The sequence below is a fragment of the Vipera berus genome (assembly GCF_964194415.1).
Source record: "Vipera berus genome assembly, chromosome: 6".
NCBI lineage: Eukaryota > Metazoa > Chordata > Lepidosauria > Squamata > Viperidae > Vipera > Vipera berus.
The window spans coordinates 54,900,019-54,927,385 of record NC_138208.1 but is presented as its reverse complement, the minus strand read 5'-3'; the positions used below and the strand labels follow the sequence as shown (position 1 = coordinate 54,927,385).

General features: G+C 36.5%; 3 protein-coding genes across 4 annotated transcripts in view; all 3 read left to right on the top strand.

Annotated features, from left to right (window-relative positions):
• The window catches only part of FGD6 (FYVE, RhoGEF and PH domain containing 6), a 377,558-nt gene that overhangs the window by 278,662 nt on the left and 71,529 nt on the right, over window positions 1–27,367 (top strand). The gene's annotated exons all lie outside the window — the stretch shown is intronic.
• TMCC3 (transmembrane and coiled-coil domain family 3) lies at window positions 204–5,528 on the top strand (the record flags this gene model as incomplete). The annotated part of the gene is made up of 4 exons (XM_081330628.1): window positions 204–233; window positions 2,216–3,135; window positions 3,883–4,018; window positions 4,662–5,528. The coding sequence occupies 4 exons, from the start codon at window positions 204–206 to the stop codon at window positions 4,962–4,964; spliced, it is 1,389 nt and encodes a 462-aa protein (XP_081186754.1). The 3' UTR covers window positions 4,965–5,528.
• The window catches only part of CEP83 (centrosomal protein 83), a 31,349-nt gene continuing 19,281 nt past the window's right edge, over window positions 15,300–27,367 (top strand). Inside the window, exons 1-7 of one of the 2 annotated variants that reach the window (XM_081331867.1) lie at window positions 15,300–15,340; window positions 16,842–17,105; window positions 19,719–19,869; window positions 20,957–21,049; window positions 22,098–22,229; window positions 24,117–24,368; window positions 26,013–26,144. In XM_081331867.1, coding sequence (XP_081187993.1) covers window positions 16,954–17,105; window positions 19,719–19,869; window positions 20,957–21,049; window positions 22,098–22,229; window positions 24,117–24,368; window positions 26,013–26,144 — 912 coding nt within the window. In that variant the 5' untranslated portion in view covers window positions 15,300–15,340; window positions 16,842–16,953. The remainder of the gene's footprint in view (window positions 15,341–16,841; window positions 17,106–19,718; window positions 19,870–20,956; window positions 21,050–22,097; window positions 22,230–24,116; window positions 24,369–26,012; window positions 26,145–27,367) is intronic. The other variant, XM_081331866.1, reaches the window with a different exon arrangement.

The following is a 27,367-nucleotide window of genomic DNA, read 5'->3' as shown; positions in this document are numbered from 1 at the left end:
GATCTGATTAAACCTCATACTGTAGGTCTTCCTTGACATCTGACTAATACATTATATACCACGCTCTGGCTGTGGTGCTCCAGCACCTCATGGCTCCTCCTAGAGGAGGCAGACAGCGTCGGAGGGGATCCCGCTTGCACCGTACTGCCAGCAGGGCATTTTCAAAAGCAAACAAGGATAGGAAGGACAACAATAGGAAAAGAATGCAACTTTGGAAAATCCATCGAAAAAAGGTGCCGTAACTCCGTTCTGGTGCACTCTATGACAAAAAAAGCCTTGCATAATACTATCTAGGCCAGGGGTGTCAAACTCAATTTCATTGAGGGCCGCATCAGCATTGCGGTTGCCCTCAGGGGGCCGGGTGGGTATGGCCTGGGTGGGTGTGGCCTACTGGGTGGGCGTGGCCAGAGTGTGTATGGCCTGGGTAGGCGTGGCTCTACATCGTTCGCTTCAAGGGTGCCTATGGGGGCCTGGGCAGGAGTGGGACAGATCTGAGAGTCTCTGGCAGAAGGAGGGTCTCTGGGCCAAGGCCAAGGCAGTGGGGGCCGTTCCCTCACTGTTTCCAGGATGGCTTCGCAGGCCACATGAAACCACTTCACAGGCCGGATCCGGCCCCCGGGCCTTGTGTTTGACATGTCTGATCTAGGCATTTCTCTTACTTCCCCAATGCAGTTTCTACTTTTAGCTGTTCACTCCGAGAAAATAAAACTATATACTCTCTTCACTCCAATTGACTGGCACTACTCTTTTCTTCCAAATATTTAACATAAACTTGAATTTCAGTTTTAGTGAGTTCTTCAAAGTATTATTTGAGGATCCACTGAAAAATTATCCAGTATTTTGGCATGTTAGCCTTAATGTGTTTGCAGTCTGCTGTGCTATACAAAAAGATCTTTCTGTATCCCATGAGGCAAAATACTCTTGTTCTGCTTGATCTATCTTGTATTGGCCATGTGATCATGTAGACATCTACCTTTTTAGGAGCCTGTATGTTCATCCGACATTTCTTTCTTGTTCTGTGGTTTTATTCTTTTTTTATAATATGTTAAACTAAACTTTGCTTGGATGAGGCAATAGGGCAATGTTTTCAAAAAGATAGATAGATAGATAGATAGATAGATAGATAGATAGATAGATAGATAGATAGATAGATAGATAGATCTCTACCAGTTTCTATATAATGTGATATTTTATTATTAGACCTACAGTTGACAGAGTTGTTAGCACTTAACAGCTGACCAGTAATCACATACAGTACATTCAAAATTTACCACAGATAATTTTAAATCAAAATCTACAAAAATATTTTATGTCTTTTAACTCCAATAGTTTAAGGCATATGCACAATGATAGTACAATCAAAAAAGAAATTGTAGATTTATGAATATCACTGCACTTAAACACTTTTTTTATTGTATCAAGGGATTTGCAATTTGATATGCTAATATATAGAAGAGCTTGTTCTGGCTTTGCTGAATGTATTTCAGCTACTTTTTCTCTGTGAAAGTAGAAAATGATAATCATTTGTAATGGGCTGCTAGATACTGGGGATACCAAGCAAGTAATAGATCAAATGGCTGAACTGACGATTTAGCCACTAATTTAGAACTAAGTAAAAAAAACAATTGATTCCTGATTGGATGAGTCAAGGGAAATATGTTTATTTTGTTTAGAGACTTGAGAAACTGACCAGGGAAGTAATTATATATAGTTTGGGGGGGGAAATAACTGTTTTTAACTGTTTTACAGTTTTAAAAAACTATAAACTGCCTATAAATTGCCCAGAGTCATTGTTTGGGATGGGTGGCTATAGAAATTGAATACATAAATAAAAATAAACAATTTGCGTAGCAAACAAATTGTGCAGCAAACTTTTATCTGTAAAACAGTTATATTAACTTCTGAATGATTGTGAATAAATTTAGGAATGTGTCATAGTTTAGGTTTAAAATTATTTATAATTCTGAAGTAAAATCATATAATTTTGTATCATTTTTTACTTGTATTTTATTATTTATTGTGTTTAACCTAATGGAAAGAACAGAAAACTGTCTTCTCAGGTTATTTTTGCAGCAATTCTTTATTTCCCATGACAATTACAATAATAAATTCTGATAACTTTCTGAATAGTTTCTGATAGCAATGACTTAAAACTATATATAAAATTTCACACAAAAAAACCTTCTACTGATTTTTGTTTTTAATCTTTTCTTAGGTGGAAAGACATGATGTGAATACACTCAGTTTGCCTCTTAATATTCGCCGGGGAGGTTCAGACACTAATCTGAATTTTGATGTAGCTGATGGTATATTTGAATTTCACAAAGTAAAACTCAGCGCAGATAGTCTGAAACAAAAAATTCTGAAAGTTACTGAGCAAATAAAAATAGAACAAACAGCTCGGGATGGGAATGTGGCTGAGTACTTGAAGCTGGTGAGCAGTGCAGACAAACAACAAGCTGGACGAATTAAACAAGTCTTTGAAAAGAAGAATCAGAAGTCTGCCCATTCCATAGCCCAGCTGCAAAAAAAACTGGAACAATATCACAGAAAGCTAAAAGAAATAGAACAGAATACTTCCTCCAAAAGCACCAGAGATGCTTCCAAAGACAGCCTAAAGGAAATCCAGCGCTCTTTAAAAGATGTACATGGCAAAGTTCGTGCTACCAACCAGGCCAATGAAAGCTGCAAAACAGGGGTTGTTCCAGGAGTCTCATTGACGCCTCCAGTGTTTGTTTTCAACAAATCCAGGGAGTTTGCAAATCTGATTCGGAATAAGTTTGGTAGTGCTGACAACATTGCTCACTTGAAGAGTAGCTTAGATGACTTCAGACCAGAAACTACTTCTAGGGCATATGGTGGTAGTGCTACCATTGTAGCCAAGCCAAAATACACCAGTGATGATGAATGCTCAAGTGGAACATCTGGATCCATAGACAGTAATGGAAACCAATCCTTTGGTCACGGTGGGGCAAATGCGTTGGAGAACCATGGAAAACTTACCATATTCTTGGAAGAACTGAGGGAAATAAAGGAAGCACAATCCCAATTATCAGAAGATATTGAGAATTTAAAAGTACAGTTCAAAAGAGATCATGGCTTTATTTCTCAGACCTTACAAGAGGAAAGATTCAGGTATACAATTATATATTATATTACAATTATACCCTGCTGCTCTATCAGTGTTTGGCTGCCATTATGCTTCTGGTTTCAGTTCAAGGTATCGGTGATGACCTATGAAGTCCTTCATGTCATGGGACCAGGTTATTTGAAAGACTGCCTTCCCTGCTTACATCTACCCATCCCATTAGAACTGGTAGGCGAGATATGCTTCAGGTCCCATCTGTTAGAGAATGTTATCTGGCAGGGCCCAGGAAGAGAGCCTTTTCTGCTGTGGAGCTCACTCACCCTGTGGAATATCAACCCCTGGGAGATCAAATTGCCCTGACTCCACTGGCCTTTTGATGTGACCTTGCCCCCAGGCCTGGTAATCTAGATGTGCCGTAAAGCCTATATAGTGGTTGTTTTGAGTGTTGACTGTTTTATCTATCTTGGCTGTGGATGGTGTGATGTGATTTTGCATGGTTTTCTTTTAATATTGTATTTTGTTCTTTTGTAGTGTTTTCATTTGTTGTAAGTCACCCAGAGTCATGCATTTGAGTTGAGTAATTACATAAATTGAAATACTCAACGATTTTATTTTTAAAAAGTCTAAAATGTCTAGCTTCTCTATAAGGCAATTTAAACTCACTTCATGAAAAGGTTGGTTATCCTGTTTTTTTTAAAAAAAACCAACAACCTATAAATGATATTTTAACTTATGCATAAACTACACCAAAAGTAACTTTAATAAATCTTTTTGTTGTTGAAATTCGTATGAAGATATGAGCACTTAGAAGACCAGCTAAATGATCTAACAGACCTCCATCAACATGAAACAGCCAATTTGAAGCAAGAACTGGCCAGTATTGAAGAAAAAGTAGCATATCAGGCTTATGAGCGGTCACGTGATGTTCAGGTATCAACGTTTTAAAATTAAATAATATTGTTTCCTATTTGTAAAGAATATTAGTACAAAGAATCCTTCCATACATTGCCCTCCAGAAAATTAATTTGCAGGAAGTTAAAAAAGGCTAATTTGTTGCAAGGAAAAATAAATAAACTTTAAAAAATTAATTACTCTGAAAAAATATTTGTAAACCCAAATTCTTCACAAATTAAGCTGGAAAGAGTATGTAAAATGTCAGATGCCTTGTTCTTACAATTAAAGTGGCGTTTTTTTCTCTTAAGTATAATTTCCCTTGAAATTTAGTGTGAGAGTTAAAAAATTGACTCAAATTTTCATGATCAGCATATTCAGAGAAAATGAAAAGGAAGAGCCACCCCTTTTTATATCTTCTTCATAAGCAATGGAAATGTTTGAACTGTATTGTTGTCAATGAAAATTTTAAACAATTTATACATAATGGGGGCAATTTTTAAGATTTATATCTATATCTCTAATGGTATAATGGAGCTGGGAATTCTAAGTCATTTTCCAGTAGAATACAGTAGGCTTGAATTACTTCTTTCACTGATCAGACAGAAATGGAAATCTATTTTGTATATAAGTTCCTTAACATTTTGTTCCACTGTGTTCCCTTCCTGTTTTCTGCCAATAGGAAGCTTTGGAATCTTGCCAGACACGGGTTGCTAAATTGGAGCTGCACCAGCAAGAACAGCAAGCATTACAATCAGAAACGGTTAATGCCAAAGTCCTACTAGGAAAATGCATAAACGTAGTCTTGGCCTTCATGACTGTTATCCTTGTATGTGTCTCCACCATAGCAAAGTTTATAGCTCCTATGATGAAAAGCCGTTTCCATATTATTTGCACATTTTTTGCAGTAACTTTTCTTGCAATTTTATGCAAAAATTGGGATCACATTATCTGTGCCATAGAAAAGATAATCATACCAAGATGAAAACACAAGCATGGAGACTTTCCTTTTTAAAAAATTATTTTGGACTTCTAAACAAGCTACCAAATCTTGTAATTTAAGTAGACGGATTAGGTGAAGACTTTTTCCCCCCACCTGGGCATAAGGACTGCAAACTCCTGACAATGCTTTTTATCTTAGCAATCACCGCATAAGGAATGAAGTGAATCTGATATGAAGTGGAAGATGTGTATGCAACTTTTTGCCTTAATCCAACCAACTTTTCTACATCCTAGATTTCAGTCAAATTTGAATTAAAGGTATTAACTTGATAAGTTTCAAGTGGAAAGAATAGAAGAAATAATAATTAATTACATTTTATTAAATGGAAATCTACAATGTCCTATCCTTATCTAAAGCACTTTTCTTATGGTATATTTCTAAGTAGTAAATTAGGATATCTGTGTTTTAGGAAGTGCTTGACAAAGTTCCCAGATGATCAACATTCCTGTGGTGGGAATTGTGCTGATGTGAATTAGCTTCTGTTATTTGTATCCCCTTTTATCCAATAGACATACAGTATATTTAACTATATAATTTATAACTTATTTTGCCTTTCAAATTAATTAATCCACTATGATTTTGCTTCATGATCTTAAAGATGATGTCTCCACTATGAATGAGATCAAGCACTTGGTTCTTCTGTTAATCCAAAAATGGGGGTCTCTATCTTACAGGAAAATGTTTGTAGCCTATGAGAAACCTCATTTATCATAAATGCAAAAAGATAAGAAAAACAGTTCATCTTCTTACAGACACTGGAGCAGATACGATCATTCTCAATGGAGCACAAATATACACAGTAGTATGAAAGAAGAAACAACGCTAGCACAACAGAACATGTTTTTTGGTAGTTTCAAAACATAGGACCAGGAAGAGTAAATTGACACCAAACCATCCAACCACTGTCTGTCCGCCTTACCAGGTTGATTAGACAAGAAACATAATCAGATACACTAATTCTATTTTATTGTAAAGCCACATTAACAGAATCTGGCAAGTCTGAAAATAGAATTATCCAGCTGTCACTGGATAATTCAGTGGATAAAGTCAGAGAATTTAAACAGAGTCCCTTTGCATTTCCCACTATACTACTGTGGGCTGTATGTACTCTCTTATCTGACCATTTCCTAGGCAGCATCTCTTCACCTGGTCTCCCAAGGTCAGGGGTAGGCAACCTCGGCTCTTTTATGACTCATGGACTTCAACTCCCAGAATTCCTGAGTCAGCATAGCTGACTCAGGAATTCTGGGAGTTGAAGTTCATGAGTCATAAAAGAGCCGAGGTTACCTACCCCTGCCCAAGGTCTTTCCCACATACCATTACTTTGTTTCTCTCCTCCCTAATCTCAATAATCTGGAGTAGCTATTTCATCACAAATAAAGAACACACCTCTCTAAGCTAGTTGGATGCCTTGGATACCCTCCCTGATTCTGAAATGGCAATGGCATCTACCTATACGGTTGGTAAATGCCACTTCATCCACTACTGTTAGAATCAGCAAGCTGCTTATAAGGTGAGCAGCTGACCTTCTAGAAATGGTTGTGATGGTGCTGCCTCCAGGAAAAGAAAGAATCAATGACTGAAGCAGTGAGTCCCCCTTCTACCTCAAACTGTGGGACCTCTTAGGTCTCATGCACATGTGTAGTTACTCCCTTCTCTTTTCCACCCTCCCTTTAGCTTCCTTATTCAACTGTCATTATGATACTCAGCAGTCCTGCTTTCGCACCAACCTGCATAAGATTGGTGCAGTATTCTCAAGTTACTGTGTTTCAGCCTACAGTAACACCGTAATCACTGTGAAGTTTGTATTGAATCAAGACTTCATCTAAGAATTCTCTTGTATATCCTCCTTGAATAGAATTGGCTAGGAAGTGAAAAGATGGGAGATGGAATAGTGTGATTATGTTCCTTGTTTTAAGGCATCTATTTTATTTTTAGCACTTTCTTGTAAATTGACTTGGTTGAGACCTTAAGACATGCACTGTAATCCTTTTGCACATTTTCTGTTGGGTTGTGTTTTTACTGTGTTTCATGAATATAATGGTATGGATGCTGTAATGATAACAGCATCACCCAATATGGTTTTTCATCTTTGGAAAATTTGGATGCGTTGTTTCAAAATGCACATGAGCATAAGTACAGCTCTCTTTAAAGCATCTACATCTTTTTTTTAGGCTTCACATAAACTTGAAAAAAAAGGCAAAGCTGTTTTAACAAGTCGAAAACACGACTGCTTTAAAGAAATGCTGCAAAGTATTTCCATGCAGAATGAAACAATCTCTCCATATCATGTTTTAAGTATGTGCAGTGGTATTGTACAATATGTAAATAGTGATAATGCTTGCACTAAAAATGGTTTATAATTAATATGTGCAATTTTATTTTTTAAAGTAGAACTGAACTTAACAGTAAAAATTAGAGCCCTTCGTTGTATCAAGCAGTGCCAATGTTAAGTTGATCATATTAAATCCTGTAAACAATTACTAGTAATCTGGTAAATACAAGTGGCATTGTTTTAAAGCTATCTACATTTAACTAATTAGTCCTATGAAATTCTGATCAACCTCACCATAATTGACATAAATATCATACCTTACAATCTGTTCTTAATATAATACTTTTTCCCTCCAGTGAATCTCACTAGATGAATGCTTTGCATAGAAAATTAAAGAATTCAGATTACCTTAAAAGGGGGGAAATAAAGCATTTTTACTGTAAGTCCATATCCTATTTTTCCATGTCTCAGATAAGTAAAATTCAAAAAGAAATTAATCTAGTTCTTAATTTTTATCACATTTGATTATTTCCTTCATACTGTATATTAGGAGCATATAGTTCCTATTAAAATTTATGTTTGAACAAATTTTAATCATTTAGTAATTGAAATATCATGTGCGATTCTATAGTTTATTCTATAATTTTGTGAAAATCATAGAATATTGGTTTGGATGGGCCTTCGAGATCATCTACTCTAACTCTATACCAAAGTTGAGGGCTGGCTTTATTTTTTTCAGCTCATATTAATGAAGTTATTTCTAAATTCCTCTGCTCCTGTCTCCCCCCTCCCTCTCCCTCCCTCCCCTCCTTTTCTCCCTCATTATTTATATATAAGCCAACAACTAAACTCCACATTCAGAAATATTTATATTCTTCTAATTGTAAAAACCAATTTGCTCTTTTAAAACATTTAAACTATTTTTCTAGACTACTGATGATTCTTTTATAAAGCCTGTTTCTGACTCTAGTTCAATACTTTTGAATTTTGGGGCAGAATAATGAATTGCTTCAGGCTGAATATCCTGGCTCTTCCTCTCTCTGGGAAGACACTGTTTATATATCATTATATATCATGCAGCTTGTCTTGAGCTATAAGCTAGTTAAGCATTTAAGCATAGTGGAAAATACTATTTGGTCATCCAATATTGAGAAATGATTCAGTTGCCACTAGTTTCTATACGAGATGTAAGAAGGCAGGAAAATGAACTAGGCTACTATCTCTCAGGATACAGTAATACATATTTTTTTTCTTAATACATGATCCATTGCTGTGAATGATCTCTTGTTTACATTTATTTAAATATATATATCATACCTGGATTCACTTCTTAAAAGCTCTGCTTTTCATTTTTATGGGGAAAATGTTATGTTTTTGTCTGTTTATGCTGCTTTATGGCGCACTTCTCCAAGTTCCTTTGCTAAGAGCCATCCTCTGTTTCACTAAGGAATATTCATGTTTTTACTGTTGAAATTGAGTTTTTGCAACAGCACTTGAAGCCACAGAAAGTGCACAACAGGGAAAATGTATTTCTATTCACTTACTAGTGTGAATACTTAAAAAGTGTTAACCTAGAGATTGTCAGATACCACATCAGAGCTATCTCTCTGTTTTCTTGAATCTTAGATAACTTCTTGTATATTTTTTGTTCTCACTTTAATTCAAAAATAGTTATTTGCAATTTTCTAACCAGAAAACTCTGGCTTTAATTTTTAACACCATTTAAACATATGCCACGCTGCCAATATTCCTGTGTCAAATGTAGCTTGCTTAATTAAATGACTGCTGCTTCATAGAAATCATTGACTAACTTAAGAACTAAATAATGATGTAATTGAATTTAGCAGTGCTGAACAAAGGCAGCATGCTAAAAGTATTCAAGGCATTTTGAAATCAGGTCACCTTGCTATAAATAAACTTCATACATAACATTTGTCAGATTGCTTATAGATGTAACAGTAAAGCTTTTCCTGAAGCCGGGCTAAATGAAGTATCTAAACATTAGGCCATAACATCTCAATGTGCTTACAGTTCCGATCTTAAGGGTCTTTTAAGATTGAAGGCAAGACGCAGAATATTCATTTGAATGCTTCCTACATTTTTTCCGCTACATCATTTTTTCCCTTTTCTGTCATTTGAAGAGTCAAGCAATCGGAAATGTATGGGAAATCTTGAATCCTGGAATAACTTGCCATTATATCATAACTATTGCTTTAGATACCTTGAATGAAAAAAAACCTATACATTCATTTTAAATACTAGATTTAGAAGGCAGGATCCCCTTCTCTTGTATTCATTTGCCCATCTGACCAGATCAAATAGGAGCAATTTCCTTCATCTCTATAGGATTGCCACCTGAGAAGGCCTTGGAAGCTGCCCCCAATCTTTAGAACTCCCTTTGGTCAAGATTTGGCCAGCTGTGTTCCTCTGGTCTTTAGGACCATGGTGAACATTTAAGTTGTTCTGTGTTGCACAAGAAGGGGGTATATTATGACTGAAAGTGAAATTTGCAAGTGATGACATATTTATTGATTCTTTTAAAAAAAACATCCTTTTTTGATTTTGTTACGGTATATATATTTTGTCTGGAGAAGTGTTTTTTTTAAATTTTAAGACTATTAGCCACACATAGCTTCTGGAAATAGATAGCAAACAAGTAAAACAAACAAATCAACCTCTATGTGTGGGGGCCAGTGAAATTGCCTTAACTGGCTCTGCCATAGCTCACTTCAGTTTAGTGAGGCTGTATGAGTTCTGAACTAACCAACAGGGAAGCTGTTGGCAATATACCAAGTCTAGGGGTAGAAACCTTTAACATTTGAATCTAACAGAAGGGGATGCAGCAGAACTTGAGAACAATTATTGGGATCAAGGAAAATATTTTCTGGGTTACAATTTGCAATTCAGGTGTTTCAGAAAAAATGGAAAGCAGAAACTCAAGTAAGACTGTAAGCAGGAGATTGTAAGCAGAAGAAAGATGAAATTGTCTAATATCAAAAGTGCTCCTCAGGATTAGTATGATCACATAATGTTTTGGTTCGCAACGTTTCCTACAGCCTTGTGCATCAAACAAATGAAGTGGCAATGTTGAAAAGACTGGGCCTGGAAAATAAAAATTATACCAAATAATTCTGTTTCTCTGCATTTATGTGTGAAAACAATGATCTGATAATGAACAGAAAAACCAAAAGATAGATTAATGAATTAATGTAAAAATGTTCAAAAAGTGTAATGTGCAATTTTAGTACAGACATTTTTACAAAACATAATCCTCTTCAAGCTAGGGGATATCATTTAAATCAGTTTGTTAAATTGTATTATAAAGGAATAAATTAGTTAAAAAGCACTTTGAATAACAGCTAATCCCAAGTAGTTTTGCTTGAAAAAAACTCCCAATCTTTTTACATCACATCCCATGCTGCCTTGTTAATCAGGTTCTCTCTGCATGGCAGTGACGCATATTATATTGGTTTTAGTCAACATTTAATTTCAAAACTACACACACATACACACCACCACCACCAAAGTATTTGTAGGCTATTTTTATTAATAAAATATTCCAAGAAGTGAAAATAATAAGACAAAACATAGTAATGAAATAGCAACAATAGCAGCCAGTGGTGTGATACAACAAAACCATGTGCACAAACATACAAGTGATAACAATCAATTCAACAGTACAGTTTAAGCTAACATATCTTTCAAAGCCTTCTTAAAAGACTTTAGAAGGTGCCTCATAAATCTTCAGGAGAAATTCATTCAAATTACTGCACTATCCTTTTCTTTTTCACTTCTATCTTAAATTGCCAGTGAAGAAGGCAGGTCATTTCTTTCTTGCAGTAAATGCACATTTGTATAAACAGTGTCGAGCCAGAAGTAACACCCAATTCCAACTTCTTGGGAGATGTACTAATAAAAAAACCCAAGATTAACTGTTTTGATAAAATCAACTGAGGAATAATCTTAGGATGGACTGTTTGTTTCTATTAGAATGCCTTTGCATTCATTTTGTAGTTTCCTGCTATTCTTATAAACATGGACATGCAGAATGGAGAAGAGGCAGATGGATTATGCCATGCTGGGACATTGGTGTTGGCTGAGCGAAAAGTGGGAGGGGAGGGAAGAAAAATTGTGGGAAAACAAGTGAGTAGGCCAGAGTAAGAGCAGGAACAACAGCCTTACTCTACTGCTCAATAAAAACACTCTGTGATGTCTACAAATTTTCAGCCAAAACCCAAAATAATAAAACTGTTCTAGGTTTTGTTTCTGCTGAACCACAGCTAATCCAAAATGATTTGGCAGAATTTAAGGAATATTATATTTTATTGGGGTTCAAACTTTTTTTTTACATTTGATGAAAACTTAGGTATATTATTTTTAAAAAACGTGTAGTTTTTTGTGTTAAAACCTATTATGCAAGACAGTCACATTAGACATTTTAGAAGCAAACAATTCATATTTAATATTACTACACAAGTAGTCCACAATAGACCACTCAAGAGGATTATTTTAATTTTCATTAGTGTATAATATTTTATATTTTTATTCTCAAATTTTATCTTTTATGGAATTGTGTTTTACTTCCTCAAACGATCAGCGAAGACTGCTTCACTACTGAACACAGTAATATACAATTTTGACAATAAGCATCAAGGATTTAAGTTCTATATGCATATTTTGTTTAGCTCCTTCTGAGAAAAGAAAGTCTTCATGGTAAGAATTATTTGTATTATACTTTTGCATCATGTTAATACCCTTGATTATAAATGAAAATGTGCAATATAAAACTAAACAGGTAATGTGTTGCATTCAATTTTTACATTGAAAATTCATTTTAATAACATTAAGACTACTGAAACATTTATAGAACTATCTCATGATGTAAGTTATTATATAAATCCAGGTTTCAAATATTAGGAATTTTGAAGGCAGTGCATATACTACTTGCATGGTGAATGGTTGAACTGTTGAACTATTTTGTAAGATTTTAATTTATTATCTATGTTTCATGGATTAAATTGTACCTCAGGCAGCCTTTTTCCTCATTACCTTTCCTTTGTAAGATAATGACAACTTGGCATCATTGATAAATGTTTAAAAATCTACTGAATCCCTTTGCACTGAATTGACATTTTATCATTCTGTATGTAACATATAATTGTGCCATGTTTGTTTTGTGGGGCACTGCACACCTATAAACGTACTACTGTTCTTTATTGTGTTCTACAAATTTCATAGGGGATTAGAATTGCCTCAAGGACACACTGACTTTTATTTTTAAATAAAGTTTTTAAATGTAGTTGGTATTGTTTATTTTAAATATCTACTGAACTACCCAATGTGACACACAAAATAGTTTTTGTATATGTAAATACATTTTCATGTAAACTGTATTTTATTACAATTGTTTTAATTATTTGTGGAATTAAAACTCTTAGCTGAAGATTAGAACAGCAGGGAAAACTGCTGCATATCATCGTATAGGAAATAAAAACTTACCTCCCCCCCCCCCGCCAGATTAGAAGAGATGTAATCACTAGATCCAGTTGATTTCTCCAGGAAAATGTTATTTCCAGATACTGTGTTGGCATGATAGGCAAATGAATAAGCTTTCAGTCAAAATAAAAGATTTAAGATATAAAAGGCAGTCAGAGACACACTATTGGGGGCTTAAGTTTAGACCATCTGGAAAGTTCTCTGCAACAATGGACTGGTTGCAGTATTGTTCACTGCCTTGAAGAAGCCGTTGGCAGCAGAATGGAAACGTTTTAGAAATATTTCTTGTGCCTTTCTTCAAATTTTATAGCAAATAAACATATATAAGCATTGCCTATACTCATTAGGCATGGTTATTACCCCAAATCCTAAAATAACGTCATGGTTTGGCCAGTAAGTGGTGCTAAAGCAAGATTATAATGATACGTGGCTAATAAGGTATATGTTTAGCCAGGGCTTTTTTTCTCATAGAACGCTCAGAACGGAGTTCCAGCACCTTTTTTGGATGGAACCTTGTAGGGTAGGCAAAGTGGGTTGTATGACGTGTGAGTTCCGGCACTTTTTTCTTTTGCAAAAAAGCACTGTGTTTAGCCAAAGGAATGACAGAATAACCTGAATAATTTTTATGTAGCAGTATTAAGAAAACGCGTGATTTTTTCCCAGCTAAAAAGCCACTATCAAGTCAAACAACTAGGATTCTCACTGAGAAAGGAGTTAATATATCTCACATTTTAATTCTGATGGTAGTCTAGACATTTTATGAGGAATGACTTTCAGACCATTGTTTGCTTAGTTTTTCATTTTTAACAGTATTTCAGCAAACAAGCATAACAGTTTAAAATATTTCAGCCTACAAGAGTATACTATGAGAGACACCATTTCTCATCAAGAGATTGCAGTGTGTAAATCTAGAATTCATCATGAAGTGATAAATCTTTTGACCACAGCAAAAGACTAGAGAATCAAAACTTCTTCTGCAGCACTAGAAAATTTTGATAGCATATATTTGCTTTTGAGTGTCATCAAATCATTTGAAGATTTCAAACTAAACCTATTTACATTTAGTCTTAAACTTGCTGAACTTTATGTAATTTTCTCACTTAAAAAAAAGGACAGGAACTCTCGCTGTTCTTTGGCCACCTACAGCGATGCAGTCCTATGCATTCGCAATGTATACATGGTTGTACTTTGACAATAAAGGTTCATTCATTCATTAATCTGGCAGCAGGTTCCATTAAACAGGGATTTTTATAGAATGTTTCAGGATAAAGAAAAGAGTTAGACGATGGAAATAAAAATTGTCTTCATATCCTGCAATATTTAGTTTCTAAGAATGGCACCTCTGGAAGAGATGTCACCCGGAATCAAAATAGATGATCAAAACAGTATCAGTTTGAGAACTTTTTAGACTGAAAGAAAAACACTGAAAGTTAATCATGAAAATAACAACAAAATTTACCACCCAAGTTAAAAGTTAATTCTTAAGGGTGGTAGAATTTCGGCAGTGGTTAGTGGCCATAATGTGGATGGCAAAGAAGTAAAAAGTTGTTTTGTTTCCTTGGTTTCAAAAAGGTAAGATTGTCACAGTGCTAGAGAACTAAGGATTCATCTCAAGTAGAAGAGCGATGTCACATTTTCTGAAGACAGTGAAGAATTTCTATAAGAAAAATCAGAATCCTAAAGGTAGTTGACTTGAGCAAGCTGAATAAGAGGGAGAGAACTCCTTCAAATACTTTTAAGTTACATATTTTAAAAAGGCAGGGGGAAAAATCCTAAACGATAATTTTAGAGATAAATATGACGAATAACTTGGACTGTAGTCAATAAAAGTTGGCAGCTTCCTTGAGGGAAGACCAATAAAGCAGACATTCAAGGGCATGTGGCGACAGTCCAGGGGAAAAAAAAAACTTACACTTGGGAGACTTGAGAAAACTAAGGAGAATATTTGAAGCTCAGGGCTGAAATGAGGGGAGAGCACCAAGGACCCCTCCTCAGACTGAGGAAAGTAGAACGGGAAAGTCAACGGACCCATTGAGGGAGGGGACTAAGCTACGTACTTATTCCGAGAGACAGCTCGAGATAGCGGGCGTTTCCCACGCACTCAATAGGAATTCCGCACAGAGCACCTCACCAAGGAAATTGACACCAGAAGGAAGAACTTTCTATCCCGAAAGATTCCAAATGCCGTTTCTTTACCACAGGAGCGACCTCGGCAACAATACGATTGGTTCCAACGCTAAAAAAAAAAAGGAACAAGCCCCGCCTCCGATCTTCCCGCGTCACCTCGCGCTTCGATTTCCATTCCAACGCGGCGATCCCTTTTCCGCATTCCCGTGGTGCTTAGCGACGAAAGCCTAAAACGATGAGGGGTCCGACCCGCAGCTTACAAAATGGAAAGGTAAAAAGCGCGTACGGATCCCGAGAGGTCTCAAATAAAAAGGAAAGGGGCGGGGCAATAATCCTGAGGCGCCATTTTTAAACAGCCGGGGCACCCGACGTTTGCTCTGAACTGGTGAGGGAAAGAGAAGGGGGGGGGGGAAAGGGCCGGTAGGATTAGGATACTAACCGAGACATTTGACGAGTCACGGTGTGCTTCTTCAAATATGACTTTACTGCAAAATTTCGTAATGCACGGGGTTGTTTTTAATAAATTCGTTCGCTTTCGCGTTAAGTCTGCGACAGCCTTTCCCAACCTACTAGAACTAGATATTATCTTTCCTTGGCTGGAAAGTCTCGAATGTATAATGTTAATATTTCAGAAGTGACGCTTTCCTTTGCTGACTGATGAGGGAAAAAATACTATCGGGGGTGGTCTTTTACTTGATAATCACGTGAATGTTGATCTGTACAACGTAGGGTTTATAGCTGAGCAGCTGCTTATGAGACTCTGCTGAATCAGATTTAACGTGACAGGATCTTTCACCACCTGAGGTTTAGAAGGAAAAAAGGCATGAAAGTTTTGTATTGTAACATTCCACAGCTTGCTTATTTTTGTATGTAAAACAAAATTCTACCAACTTCTGTTTCTGTCCTTTGTTAGGTTGATAGTGATAATAAGAATATCCTACAAACAATAGATTTATATTGATAATTGTACCCAAAATATGTTATCTAAAATGACTCTGTTTCCCATTAAGCCACATTGATGCTTGTTTTGAGATTGCTGTTTTTTGAGCCACAGAACAATCAAGAGGTTTTTGTACATTCCTTATCACCAACCCCTTTAAATGTTCAATTAGTGTTTTGTATTCACTCTTTTATTCTCATCAGAATTAGAACTGGGCAAGGAATAAATATACCACTTCCTAAAAGATCTATATCTTTCACTATAGCTTCTTGACGTAGGCTTGCTTTTATCACAACAGTGCGTTAGCTTTGCTGTTAGTATCACAAAACCTTTCCATTTTTAGATAATGGATAAAAAAGCCAGACTTCGTTAACACATTAAGCCAATATTATTAGACACTACAAGGCTGTAGGCTTGCAACTGTGATTGGTAAATTGTTTTAAGAAACGTAGAATTAGCAACTTCAAATTTCACTTTAGACTTGGCACAAGTTTAGGCAGAGTGGAATTGCTCTCAAAGCCTAATTTGCAGAAGACGTTTCGTTTCTCATCCAAGAAGCTTCTTCAGCTTCTTCAGAGCTGAAGAAACTTCTTGGATGACAAGCTAAACCTCTTTAAAGAAAAAGAAGAAAGTCCAGTTGCCTCTTGAAAAAGCACCTTTGGGTGCTTTTGCTTTAAATATTTAATATTTGCTTTAAACCAAATATTCTCATCAAAGGATATGGTCAAGTTGATTGGCTTTCATGCAAAGTTCACAGTATCTCTCAGGAATAGCTCTTTTACATCCATAGGGACATCCAATACTCTTGTAAAGAAAAAAAAGTTCAGATAATGGTAAATTACATGTATTGTTCATAATTTAACATATTTAGTTTACTGTGAATTGAACTGAATTGTAATGCATGAATATAGAATTTTAGTGAATGCTGTTTAGTGGAAAAATGAAGTTTTGCAACATGTATTCAAGAAAGAGTTTATCATGATGTAGTAACTATTAATTGGGTGCTTTTTTGTTTGTACAGATAATTTGGCCTCTCGGGATATCCTTATGAGAGAAAGCAGTCTCTATGACGGTGATAGTCTTGCACTGACAGCATTTTTACCTGACTGTCATCTCATTAGTATTCAGTCAAAATGGATGCTTTGCCGAATATCCTCTCTCCACTGGGAGGGAGTGGTGATCTCGTCAGTTCAGAAGCAGAATTGCAAAAACTGTTAATTGATGAAAGGATGCGGTGTGAACATCATAAAACAAATTATCAAATTCTAAAAGCAGAACATACTAGGTATCACGTTTACTTTAATAAAAATGTATTAGTTGCAATAGATTGAATATATCAAAGCTATTCTTTAGTGAACTTTTTATAATAATGTGGTTTAAAAAGGTGAACTTGTATGATAAGCCATAACAGAAGACGTTTTCCCCACAGAACAGATTCTAAATGGTTGTAAGAATTCTGTTGGTATTGTTTTGTGTAAAATAGTTCTTAGTTTCTTGAGCTTAGTATGGAGAAAAGCAATTTTACTATTTTAAGCCTTATTAACATGTTTTAGCAGGGAAAATATTTTTAGTTGTCATATTAACAAAACTTAAATATACATATCTGTATACTGTTTAGGGTGACTCGAGGTGAGGGAGGATCCCTTACAGGGACGGGCCGAGGAGTTTAGTCATCATATGACGGACAAAATCGCTCAGATCCGGGCCGGCCTGGACTCTGACTGGGTGGAGCCTGACGTGGAGGAATCGGACGGTCTTGAGCATGTTATCTGGACTGAGTTCGATCCTGTTTCCCCTGATGATATGGACAGGATCATGAGGAGGCTGAGCTCCACCACCTGTTTGTTGGATCCGTGCCCCTTCTGGCTGGTTTATGCGGCCTGGGAGGAGACACGAGGCTGGTTCCAGGCAGTAATAACTGCTTCTTTGAAGGAGGGTGTCTTCCCCGCCGCCTTGAAGGAGGCAGTGGTGAGACCCCTCCTCAAAAAGCCTGCCCTGGACCCGGCTGTTTTAAATAATTATCGTCCAGTCTCCATCCTTCGCTTTTTGGCGAAGGTTGTTGAGAGTGTGGTGGCGCATCAGCTTCCCCTGTTCCTGGAGGAAACTGATTATCTGGACCTGTACCAATCGGGTTTCAGGCACGGACACAGCACGGAGACGGCATTGGTCGCGCTGGTGAATGATCTCTGGCAGGCTCGGGACGGGTTGTTCCTCTGTCCTAGTCCTATTAGATCTCTCAGCGGCTTTCGATACCATCGACCATGGTATCCTACTGCGGCGTCTCAAGGGGTTGGGAGTGGGAGGCACCGTTTTACGGTGGTTCTCCTATCTCCTGGGCCGCTCGCAGTCGGTGTTGATGGGAGGGCAGAGATCCACCCCGAGGCCTCTTGTTTGTGGAGTTCCTCAGGGGTCGGTTTTCTCGCCCCTCCTGTTCAACATCTACATGAAGCCGCTGGGTGAGATCATTCGTGGTTTCGGGGTGGGGTATCATCAGTACGCTGATGATACCCAACTTTTTCTTTCCACCCCGAACCAACCCAGCGATGCCCTCGCCGTGATGTCCCGTTGCCTGGAGGCGGTCCAGGTCTGGATGGGGAGAAACAGGCTCCGTCTCAATCCTGCCAAGACTGAGTGGCTGTGCATATCGGCATCTCGGGTTAACCAGACCATTCCACCTTTAATGATGGGGGGTGAGGTGTTACCCCCCGTTGATAGGGCTCGCAACTTGGGCGTCCTCCTTGACTCCCGGCTCAATTTTGAAGACCACATAGCCATGACCAGGGGGGCTTTTGCCCAGGTTCGCCTGGTGCGCCAGTTGCGACCCTACCTGGACCGAGATGCCCTACGCACAGTCACTCATGCGCTCGTGACCTCCCGTTTAGACTACTGCAACGCTCTCTACATGGGGCTGCCCTTGAGGACCACTCGGAGGCTTCAGCTGGTGCAGAACGCGGCCGCGCGAGTTGTGATGGGGGTTTCCCGATACTCCCATGTAACACCTCTACTCCGCGAGCTGCATTGGCTTCCGGTTGCCCTCCGGGTGAGATTCAAGGTGCTGGTGATGACCTATAAAGCCCTAAATGGCTTGGGTCCGGGATATCTGAGGGAACACCTGCTGCCGGCATCAAGCACCCTTTGTCCAGTGCGCTCCCACAGGGAGGGTCTTCTCAGGGTGCCGCCGGTAAAAGATTGCCGGCGGGTAACACCCAGGGGGAGGGACTTCTCAGTGGGTGCGCCTGCCCTCTGGAACCAGCTGCCCGTGGAGCTTAGGACTGCCCCCGACCTCCGTTCATTCCGCCGGGACCTGAAGACCTGGCTCTTCGAGCTCTCTGGCCCAGGCTGAGAATTTTAATTTTAATTTTAATTGTTTTTTTTTTACTTTTTCAGGGACTGTTGTAATTAGTTTTAATTGTTTTTAACTTTTGTATTTCTTGTTTTAAACACCCTGTAAACCGCCCTGAGTCCTGCGGGAAAGGGCGGTAGATAAATCCAATTAAATATCTGAAACCATTCGATATTCTGTCACATTTTATTCTATTGCTCTTCCTTTGTTATTTTGGCTGCAAGTTATGGATGGTTAGTCTTTTGCAAAACCTTTGGTAAAAGTCTCTTCATGTACATTACAAAGCATAAAACAGATGCTTGGAGTTTTCACATGGCTGCCTTTATGGTCCCCTAACATTTCCTCGGCATATGTGAAGGAGATTTCTGAGGTAGCTGCTGAAGCAAGTGAGTTACTGCTTAGCTTTGCCAGCTGTCCTTGAAAAAGTATCTTCTATGATTATGCACACATGTACAGAAGTCCTTGAAAGGACTAAAAAATAGCAACACCAAATCTTCAAGTACCTCCTTCATGCATATATTTGTTGCATGATTTAAAATTTTATACTTTTTGCAGGCTACTTGATGAATATACTAAATCACAAAGTGAGTTGAAACAGCTGTTACATGAAAAGCAAACTGTTCATGATAAATTTCAGTTGCTGCTTGCTGAACTTAGAGGAGAATTATTAGATAAAGCTAGAGAAGTAGAGGAATTAAAATCACAGGTAAGACAATATTTACTTCTACGTTGTGAAAATGTCAAACTTCTGGTATTGTATAATACCATTTCCTATGGGTCTGATAATTTATAGTTAGCATATTTTCATCTTTATCTATTTTTGTTAAATGGACTGGTATGTCAAGAACTGCTGTGGCTAATCCAGAGAAAGGTTACTTTTTCCAATTAAATGTAGATTTTTTTTATGTTATATTTCAAATAATTTTTAGCCAATGACAAAAAATTGTCATTGCATATTCTTAAAAAGCATCATAGGCTGTCACAGTTTTCTATGGTTTATTATGTCAACTTAGTTTGATTATTATCCACATTCAACTTTTTTGGAATAGTTGAAGAATTGTGTAAAATTATGCTTCTTTTGTAAATGTTTTACTCATCTGATTTGTTTTTAGTTTAGAAAATTAAATTTGATTAGAAATAATTTAAGAGAATTAATTTTACGGCTTGTAGACAGACCTAAGAGGGTTTGTGATTTTTTTTTTAATCCCGTTTATATCCCGCCCTTCTCCGAAGACTCAGGGTGGCTTACAATTTAAAGCACAAATCAATGTGCTTAGCAATATATAAATGATGTTTTATACTATTACTCCAAAAGCTCATAGGAGCTATATTACTGTTCCTGTTTTCATTTTATCCTCATGAAGGTAATGCAGGATGAAAGATAGTTGCTATAAAGTCATGTGAAGTTACTTTGTGGGTTTTTGGTTTTATGCTTTACTAAGTGTGTTAGGCAAATCCAGCACTGTAATTTCTTTACCCCATAGATTCCTTCCCACTAACCCCAATTCTGTTCCCAGGGCCTCTGCTGCTATTAATCTTGATTTGGTTCTGCAGTGTATTTACTTGCTTCTTCCCATCCCTGCTAATGTGTGGTCAGTCCACTCATCTCATCAACTAATGGCCAATGCCCTGTGATTCCTTCATGTTTGTTTGTGACCCTCTACATTATTTTTATCTTCATGAAACGTTGGGAGATAAAGTGAAATAGAGATCCACTGAAAGTAATCTAGTGAACACTTCAGAACCACTGCATTTTAGTTATTTGCTTTATAGCTATTTGTACCATCCTGTAGGTAATGACTCCCCAGAAGCTCGAATTGCTGAAAGCACAAATACAGCATGAAGTTGATACACCTATGAGAGAACGCTTTTGCAAGCTGGATGAAGTAAGTAAAATGGAAAGGATTTTATTATACGAGCAATTTGTTAAATGTTTACTGAAAATATGAAAGCAAGATTATTTGGTGGATTTATTCTGTTGATGAGAAGGTGTTTTTTTAATGCATAAATCAGATATCTCCTAATCAGATCCTGCCTGTTTTAAGTTCACGGCTAATTTAAAACTATATGAGTTATGTACTTTTAAGGTTTTCTCATTATCAGTTGCTTTCAAGGTTTCCTAAATGCTTCATGGTTCCCCCCCCCCAAATGCAATAATGTTTAATTTTTAAACAAAATCCATTAATATTAACCATAACCAATCCTATAGTTGAAATGTTAAGTTTAACCAATATTTTTTAAAAGTTCATCTATATTTTGGTTTCTCATAAGTCCTGCTTCTTTCCAGAGTGGCATGTTTGACATTTTATTTACATCATTTATGTAGTTGCCCATTTCACACAAGTAATTCTAGCAGTTTACAAGGCTGGAAACAAGTAAGCTCTCCCAAACATATCAAAACATGGGGAATTTGAAATAGTTTGCTTTTAAAAAGAGACAGAACTCTCTCCAGGGGTTTGACACCAAGGGTTGATTAATTGAGCTCCATAAAGAAACACTGCAACGTCTTGACCTCAAATAATTTTAACGTTGCTGGGGAATACTATAAAGTACCAGCAGCATTCCTTACAACTCTGTTAGGCATTTAGTAAGCTATTAATATAAAACTACCTCATGTGGTACTTCAGTAAGTTTAAGTTTAAGTTTATTATATTTGTATACCGCCCTTCTCCCGAAGGACTCAGGGCGGTGAACAGGGCATATATAAAAATACAAATTACAAAAATTAAAAAGAGAATTAAATACGAGCCCAAACTAAAAACAGTAGAAAAATGTAAAAAATCCCCAATAAAAAACCCCAAGTAAGAACACTAAAATAATAAAAACTTATAATTCTAGTTCTGTTTATGCTACGTGTAATTTGTCCATTTGGAAGGCCAAATTTTTGTATATTTGTTTGCTCCAGTTCAATCACACATGTTGTTTTTAATTTAGGAAGTAGAAAAATATAGAACAGAATATAACAAACTTCGTTATGAACATACTTTCCTCAAATCAGAATTTCAACATCAGAGAGAAAAGCATGCCCGTGTATTAGAAGAAAATAAAATAAGATACGAAGCTGAGGTAAGTCCTAATATAAAATTATATCTGTAGAAACATATTTTAGATTTTTTAAAAAGAGATTGATCAGCGTGTCCAGCTTACGGTATTATTCCATGATTGTTGGTAACTTCATTTTTTATTTCATTGAGCTTAATCCCAAATAGGTTTGCTTAGGATTTTAATTTTAAATTGTAATCATGCTTTGAGATGTGTAAGTGGATTGCTTTGTTTTTCTTCTCTTCATTTGTGAAATGAAAGTAATAGGGCTGTATACTGAACATAATTTTCAGTTCAGGGTCCATTTCAGAAAAATCTGTTTATGATCAGATTGAAACAGGCCGTCTGCTTTAGCTTGATCGAAGACGAGATTTATCCCACTGACTAGCAAGCAAGGAACACAAATGGCTCATCTTTCCCCCTTATGGAATGGAATAAGCTTTGAAGGAATCTAAGGAAACTGAGAAATTGAAGACAAGTGCTAGTTATTTAGCTTGAAACAATCGTGGTGAAAAAATCTTTACAAATGTTTATTTAAAGTGTGTGTATGAGAAAAGGTACTGCAATGCACAACGGGCATTGGACAACAGTATTACTGGCAATGTGTAGGGTGCTGCTATTACTTCTGCTTCTGTGATAGGAAGAAAGCTATAAATCATGGCACAGTGAATCATTTTATGATTATAAAATCAATAAAATAAGTTATTTGTCTCTGCCATCTTCCTAATGCTGGTGTTTTTATTAAAAATGGACTAAAGGAATTATTTTTTTGCCAACAAATGATTATCAGATTGAGCGTCGTCTTTATAGAAGAACAGTAAAGAACGGAATAATTCATAAAATGTTTCTAGTTTTGGTTACTTGTAGGGATCTTCTTAAAGCAATAATCAATGTCCTGCTGGACCAGACCCCTGGCCCATGTACTCCAGCAGTCTGTGTTTACAGTAGCCAATGAACTATACAAGGAAGCCTGTTAGTCTCCCAGCAGATACCTTCAGAAGCAATAATCATCCCCTTGACTTCTGTGAATTAATCCAGTCTTTTTTGAAGTTAGCCATGCAGGTAGAGAGTCACTTTGAAATGGAGGTTAAGGCACCAGACTAGAAACTGGGAGACAGGAATTCTAGCTCTGCCTTAGACATAAAGCCAGCTGGATGACTTGGGCCAATCTCACAGCCCTAGGAAGGAGACAATAGCAAGCTGCTTCTGAAACCATGCCAAAAAAGCCTGTGGTTGCCCAGGCAGTTGGCAGGAGTCAATAGTGATTCAATGGTACACACAGACACACACAAGTTGGTAGCTAACCTCATATCTCGGGGTAGCCAATCCCAAAGTTTAATTATGCTTTGAGTAAAAAAAAATTATCCTGATTCTTCAGGGATTCAGAATAATTTAGTGTTTTTAGCAAACTTGGCTATTCCTCTAATGTTTGATTGTAAATCTTTTATAAATCTAGGGCAAATGTTAGAAACATTTTTAAAGGCACAATCCTAGGCCATTTCTGTCTATGAATACAAATCTGCCTGCTTGAATTCATATTTTAGATTTTGTCTGAATTTGATATCTGACTTAACAGATGTACTCACACTTTAGAAGTATTATCCCCAATATGACAAGGAGATATTTCTTGCCCTCCTGCTTTAGCCATTCTCTGCATGCTTTATAACTTTGAGCACCCCTTTCCTCCCCACATTCCCTAATGCTGATTGCGTATCAAAAACATTTCCTCTTTGACATCTATTTTAATAAAATATGATGAGATCTGGTCAAAAAATAAATCTCATGTGTGAAGGATTCTCATATTTTCATTTTCCCATATGTTGTAAGCTTTGATATTGCTCCAGATGTGAACATGGTGACTATCCTGAGGATGGCATTGGACATTAATGTTTTCTGTTCAAATACTAATAGATTACAAGGCTGGATAAAGATAAAGAAGAATTACATAATCAACTGCTTAGTATTGATCCTACAAGAGATAATAAGCGTGTTGAAGCACTATTAAGAGAAAAGGCCCAACTATTGCAGAAATTGAAGGGATTAGAAGCTGAAGTAACAGAACTAAGAGCACAGAGAGAAAATTCTGGTATGCAAGCAGAAAATGCGCAAAGAATACAGTTCCGACAGTTAGCTGAGATGCAAGCTGCAATGAGAACTTTGGAGGTAAACCACCCCCCACCTGAATTGTTTCTGTATAGGCATCATAAAAATGCACCCTGTATGTATGAATTTCAAGGATTTGGCCAATGGTCTAAATGCACATCAGGCTATGAGTGAATCTTAATGATCATCCTTTTTTTAAAAATAGGAAACAAAATTGTACTATAAAATGTATAAATAGTTCCTTTTACACTGGTGAGATATTATATGACTAATTAAGTTTTCATTGTTGCCTTCTGGGAGCAGGCTTCTTGGTACCTGAATCAGAACAACTAGATTCTGTAACAGCTTTGTTCTATATAGTATCAACCTTGTTAACTCTCAAGATTCTTTTTTCCACTAGATCAGGGGTGTCAAACTGCCGGCCCGCGGGCCGGAGCGTCACGGAGAAACCGTGCCCATCCCATTTTCGGCAATGGGAAAAAGTTCCAACACGTCGCGCGACGTCACGTGATGTCGCGAGTTTGACATGCCTGCACTAGATATTGAAAATGGACCGTGATTATATGTTTTTGTGTCATTTTTCTATAACTTGGCATTTTTGGTGTTGTTATATTATTGTTGTGCTTGGGAGGGTGACATTGTTCAGTGGATGGCGTTTCTTTTGAGAGCGGGGCAGCGGAATTTCATTTTAATGTGTGCTGTTGTGTAGACAGGTAAATTGCAACAAAGGTTATTTTAATCATGTTTTGGGAATTTTTCTAACCCAGTTTAAACACTTTATACCTATATACTATGTATGCATAGTGTAGTAGAATAAGCTTTCCCCCCCTCAAATTCTGCACATCATAATCCTTAATCATTACCTTCTGAGACTTAAAGTAAATTTTTAAGGATTTCAGAAAGCCATTTATTATAAACTGTTCTTTTTAAAAGGTGTGGGTTATTTTCAGCTATGAAGCCTAATATTCTTTGGAGAATTGGGTGTTAAAGCTTTTCCTTAAATCATAATTAGCACTAAGCATAGTTCTGAGCTATAATAAATTGCCATTAAAAATGAAAGTTTTCTGGAAGAGAGAAGTGATAGAAAGAAGTCATACATGACAAGATTTTTGCACATTAGGCTAAATCATGATTTAAGGTTGCATTCTAGATAGACTGTTACATTAGATAAGCTTATATAAACTACTAGATGACTTATTTTTGTTAAGTCTTTTCCCCCACACCCACAGCTTTTATCTTGACTGTTGTCAGCAATCTGTAAAATCATAAGTGCTTTTGAAACAGATTTAGGAGCATTAAAAACAATATGTTTCATATACCAGTGTGGAGCTGCTATTTCCTATTCTGTGGTAGTTATCTTTGGTTCTAGATTAATGGAGTTTCAGTTCAGCTTGCTGAGTTTTTTGCTTTTTAACAGTTGTATAAACATCTATTTTTGCTCTATAAAACAGGCACAATAACCATCACAGCCTCACAAAGTTAAAATCTATTGTTATCCAAATGGATATTCACCATAATATTAATAAAATATTATGTTTTGATAATACTAAAGACTACAACCTAAAGATAATGTAAGATAATATACGATAATTTAATTTACTTCAGTAGAAATGCTTCAATGTAAACAAGTTTCAGACTATAATTCAAATGTAATTTCTCCCAATGAATTCAATTTGTTAATGTAATTTTTTTCCTAATTTTAAGGCAGAAAAACAATCTGGTAAAATGCAGCTTGAACGTGTTGAAAAAGAATTGCAGATAAGCAGTGAACAAAATACGGATTTAATAGGCAAGCTTTACAAAGCTGAACGAGAGATTGACGCCTTGAATACTAAAGTATGTATTTTATGTAGTCTAGCATATATGTTCAGATACATTGAAGGAGACGTGTCTAATTGGGTCTATTTCATTTATTTTCTTTTGCCTTCATAATTTTATCATTTACAAAGTGATTCTACTGTTCATATATATTTTTTCACAAGCCACATTTTGTAGCTTATTATGAACCAGTGAAACTGCCTTAGGTCAAATCAGAATGTTGGTTGATCTCAGTGTTATCATATCCAAGATTTAATTCTCATTTGAAGTAGTTATACTGATTCTGGTTGAGTCATTTCTCACAACACATCAAAACTCTCATGATAAAATGTTCTTTCATTTGAAAACTTTCCATTCACCTGGGAAATTAGATATCCTGGAGAAGAATTTGAGTTCAGTTTTTATTTTAAGAAATTCACTTTCTATTTGGAGGATATGGAGAACATAAAGTAACATTTAAATCTGGAAGATCACCAGGTGGCAGTAAAGATACATAAAATTCTTGTCACCCAGACCCAGTAGTTCTGGGCCAAAAATAGTCCTATGTCTAATTTTTGAGAGCTTGAACCAAAAAGGCTCAGGACTGAGCCTTGTATCTTATGTGTACATTGTTTAATTACTACACTTCAGGCAAACAACTAGTAATTTAGTTCTAAAAATCTCTCGGATTATTTCAAGTAATTTCCTCTTTAGAAATAAAACTAAAATGTCACTTTCAAATGGAGACTACTTTTCATTTTGAAACTTAAAAATATCTCATAAAATATTTTCTACCCTACTCTGTTCCTATTCATATTCCTATTTATTCCTGATTGGCCCAATAAAATAAATAAATACATGCATTATCTGTAATTTTTTAAAAGGTTTATTATTGAAGTTGCACATTCTTAACCTTGTTTTACTGCTTACATATTACAAAAGTTTAACTTAGTGAAAAAATATCCGTGAACAGTAGTTTTGCTGAATCTATATCATTCTTTGCATCTAAGCCCATGTATTTCCTAAAGAATAGCAGATAGTACAGTTTCAAAACATAATGAAATGTATACATCATGTATGATATTTTGAATAATAGAATTACAATTATGTAATATTTTGATACCAATTGAAAATATATATAGCTCCGGGTTGAACTCTGGAGTCCTTGCGGTTCTCTGAGCTTAGTTGTTTACTTGCAGACATTTCATTAACAAACTAGGGAACACCGTGTTGATAGTCAGGAGTGGGATTTGCTTTCTTAT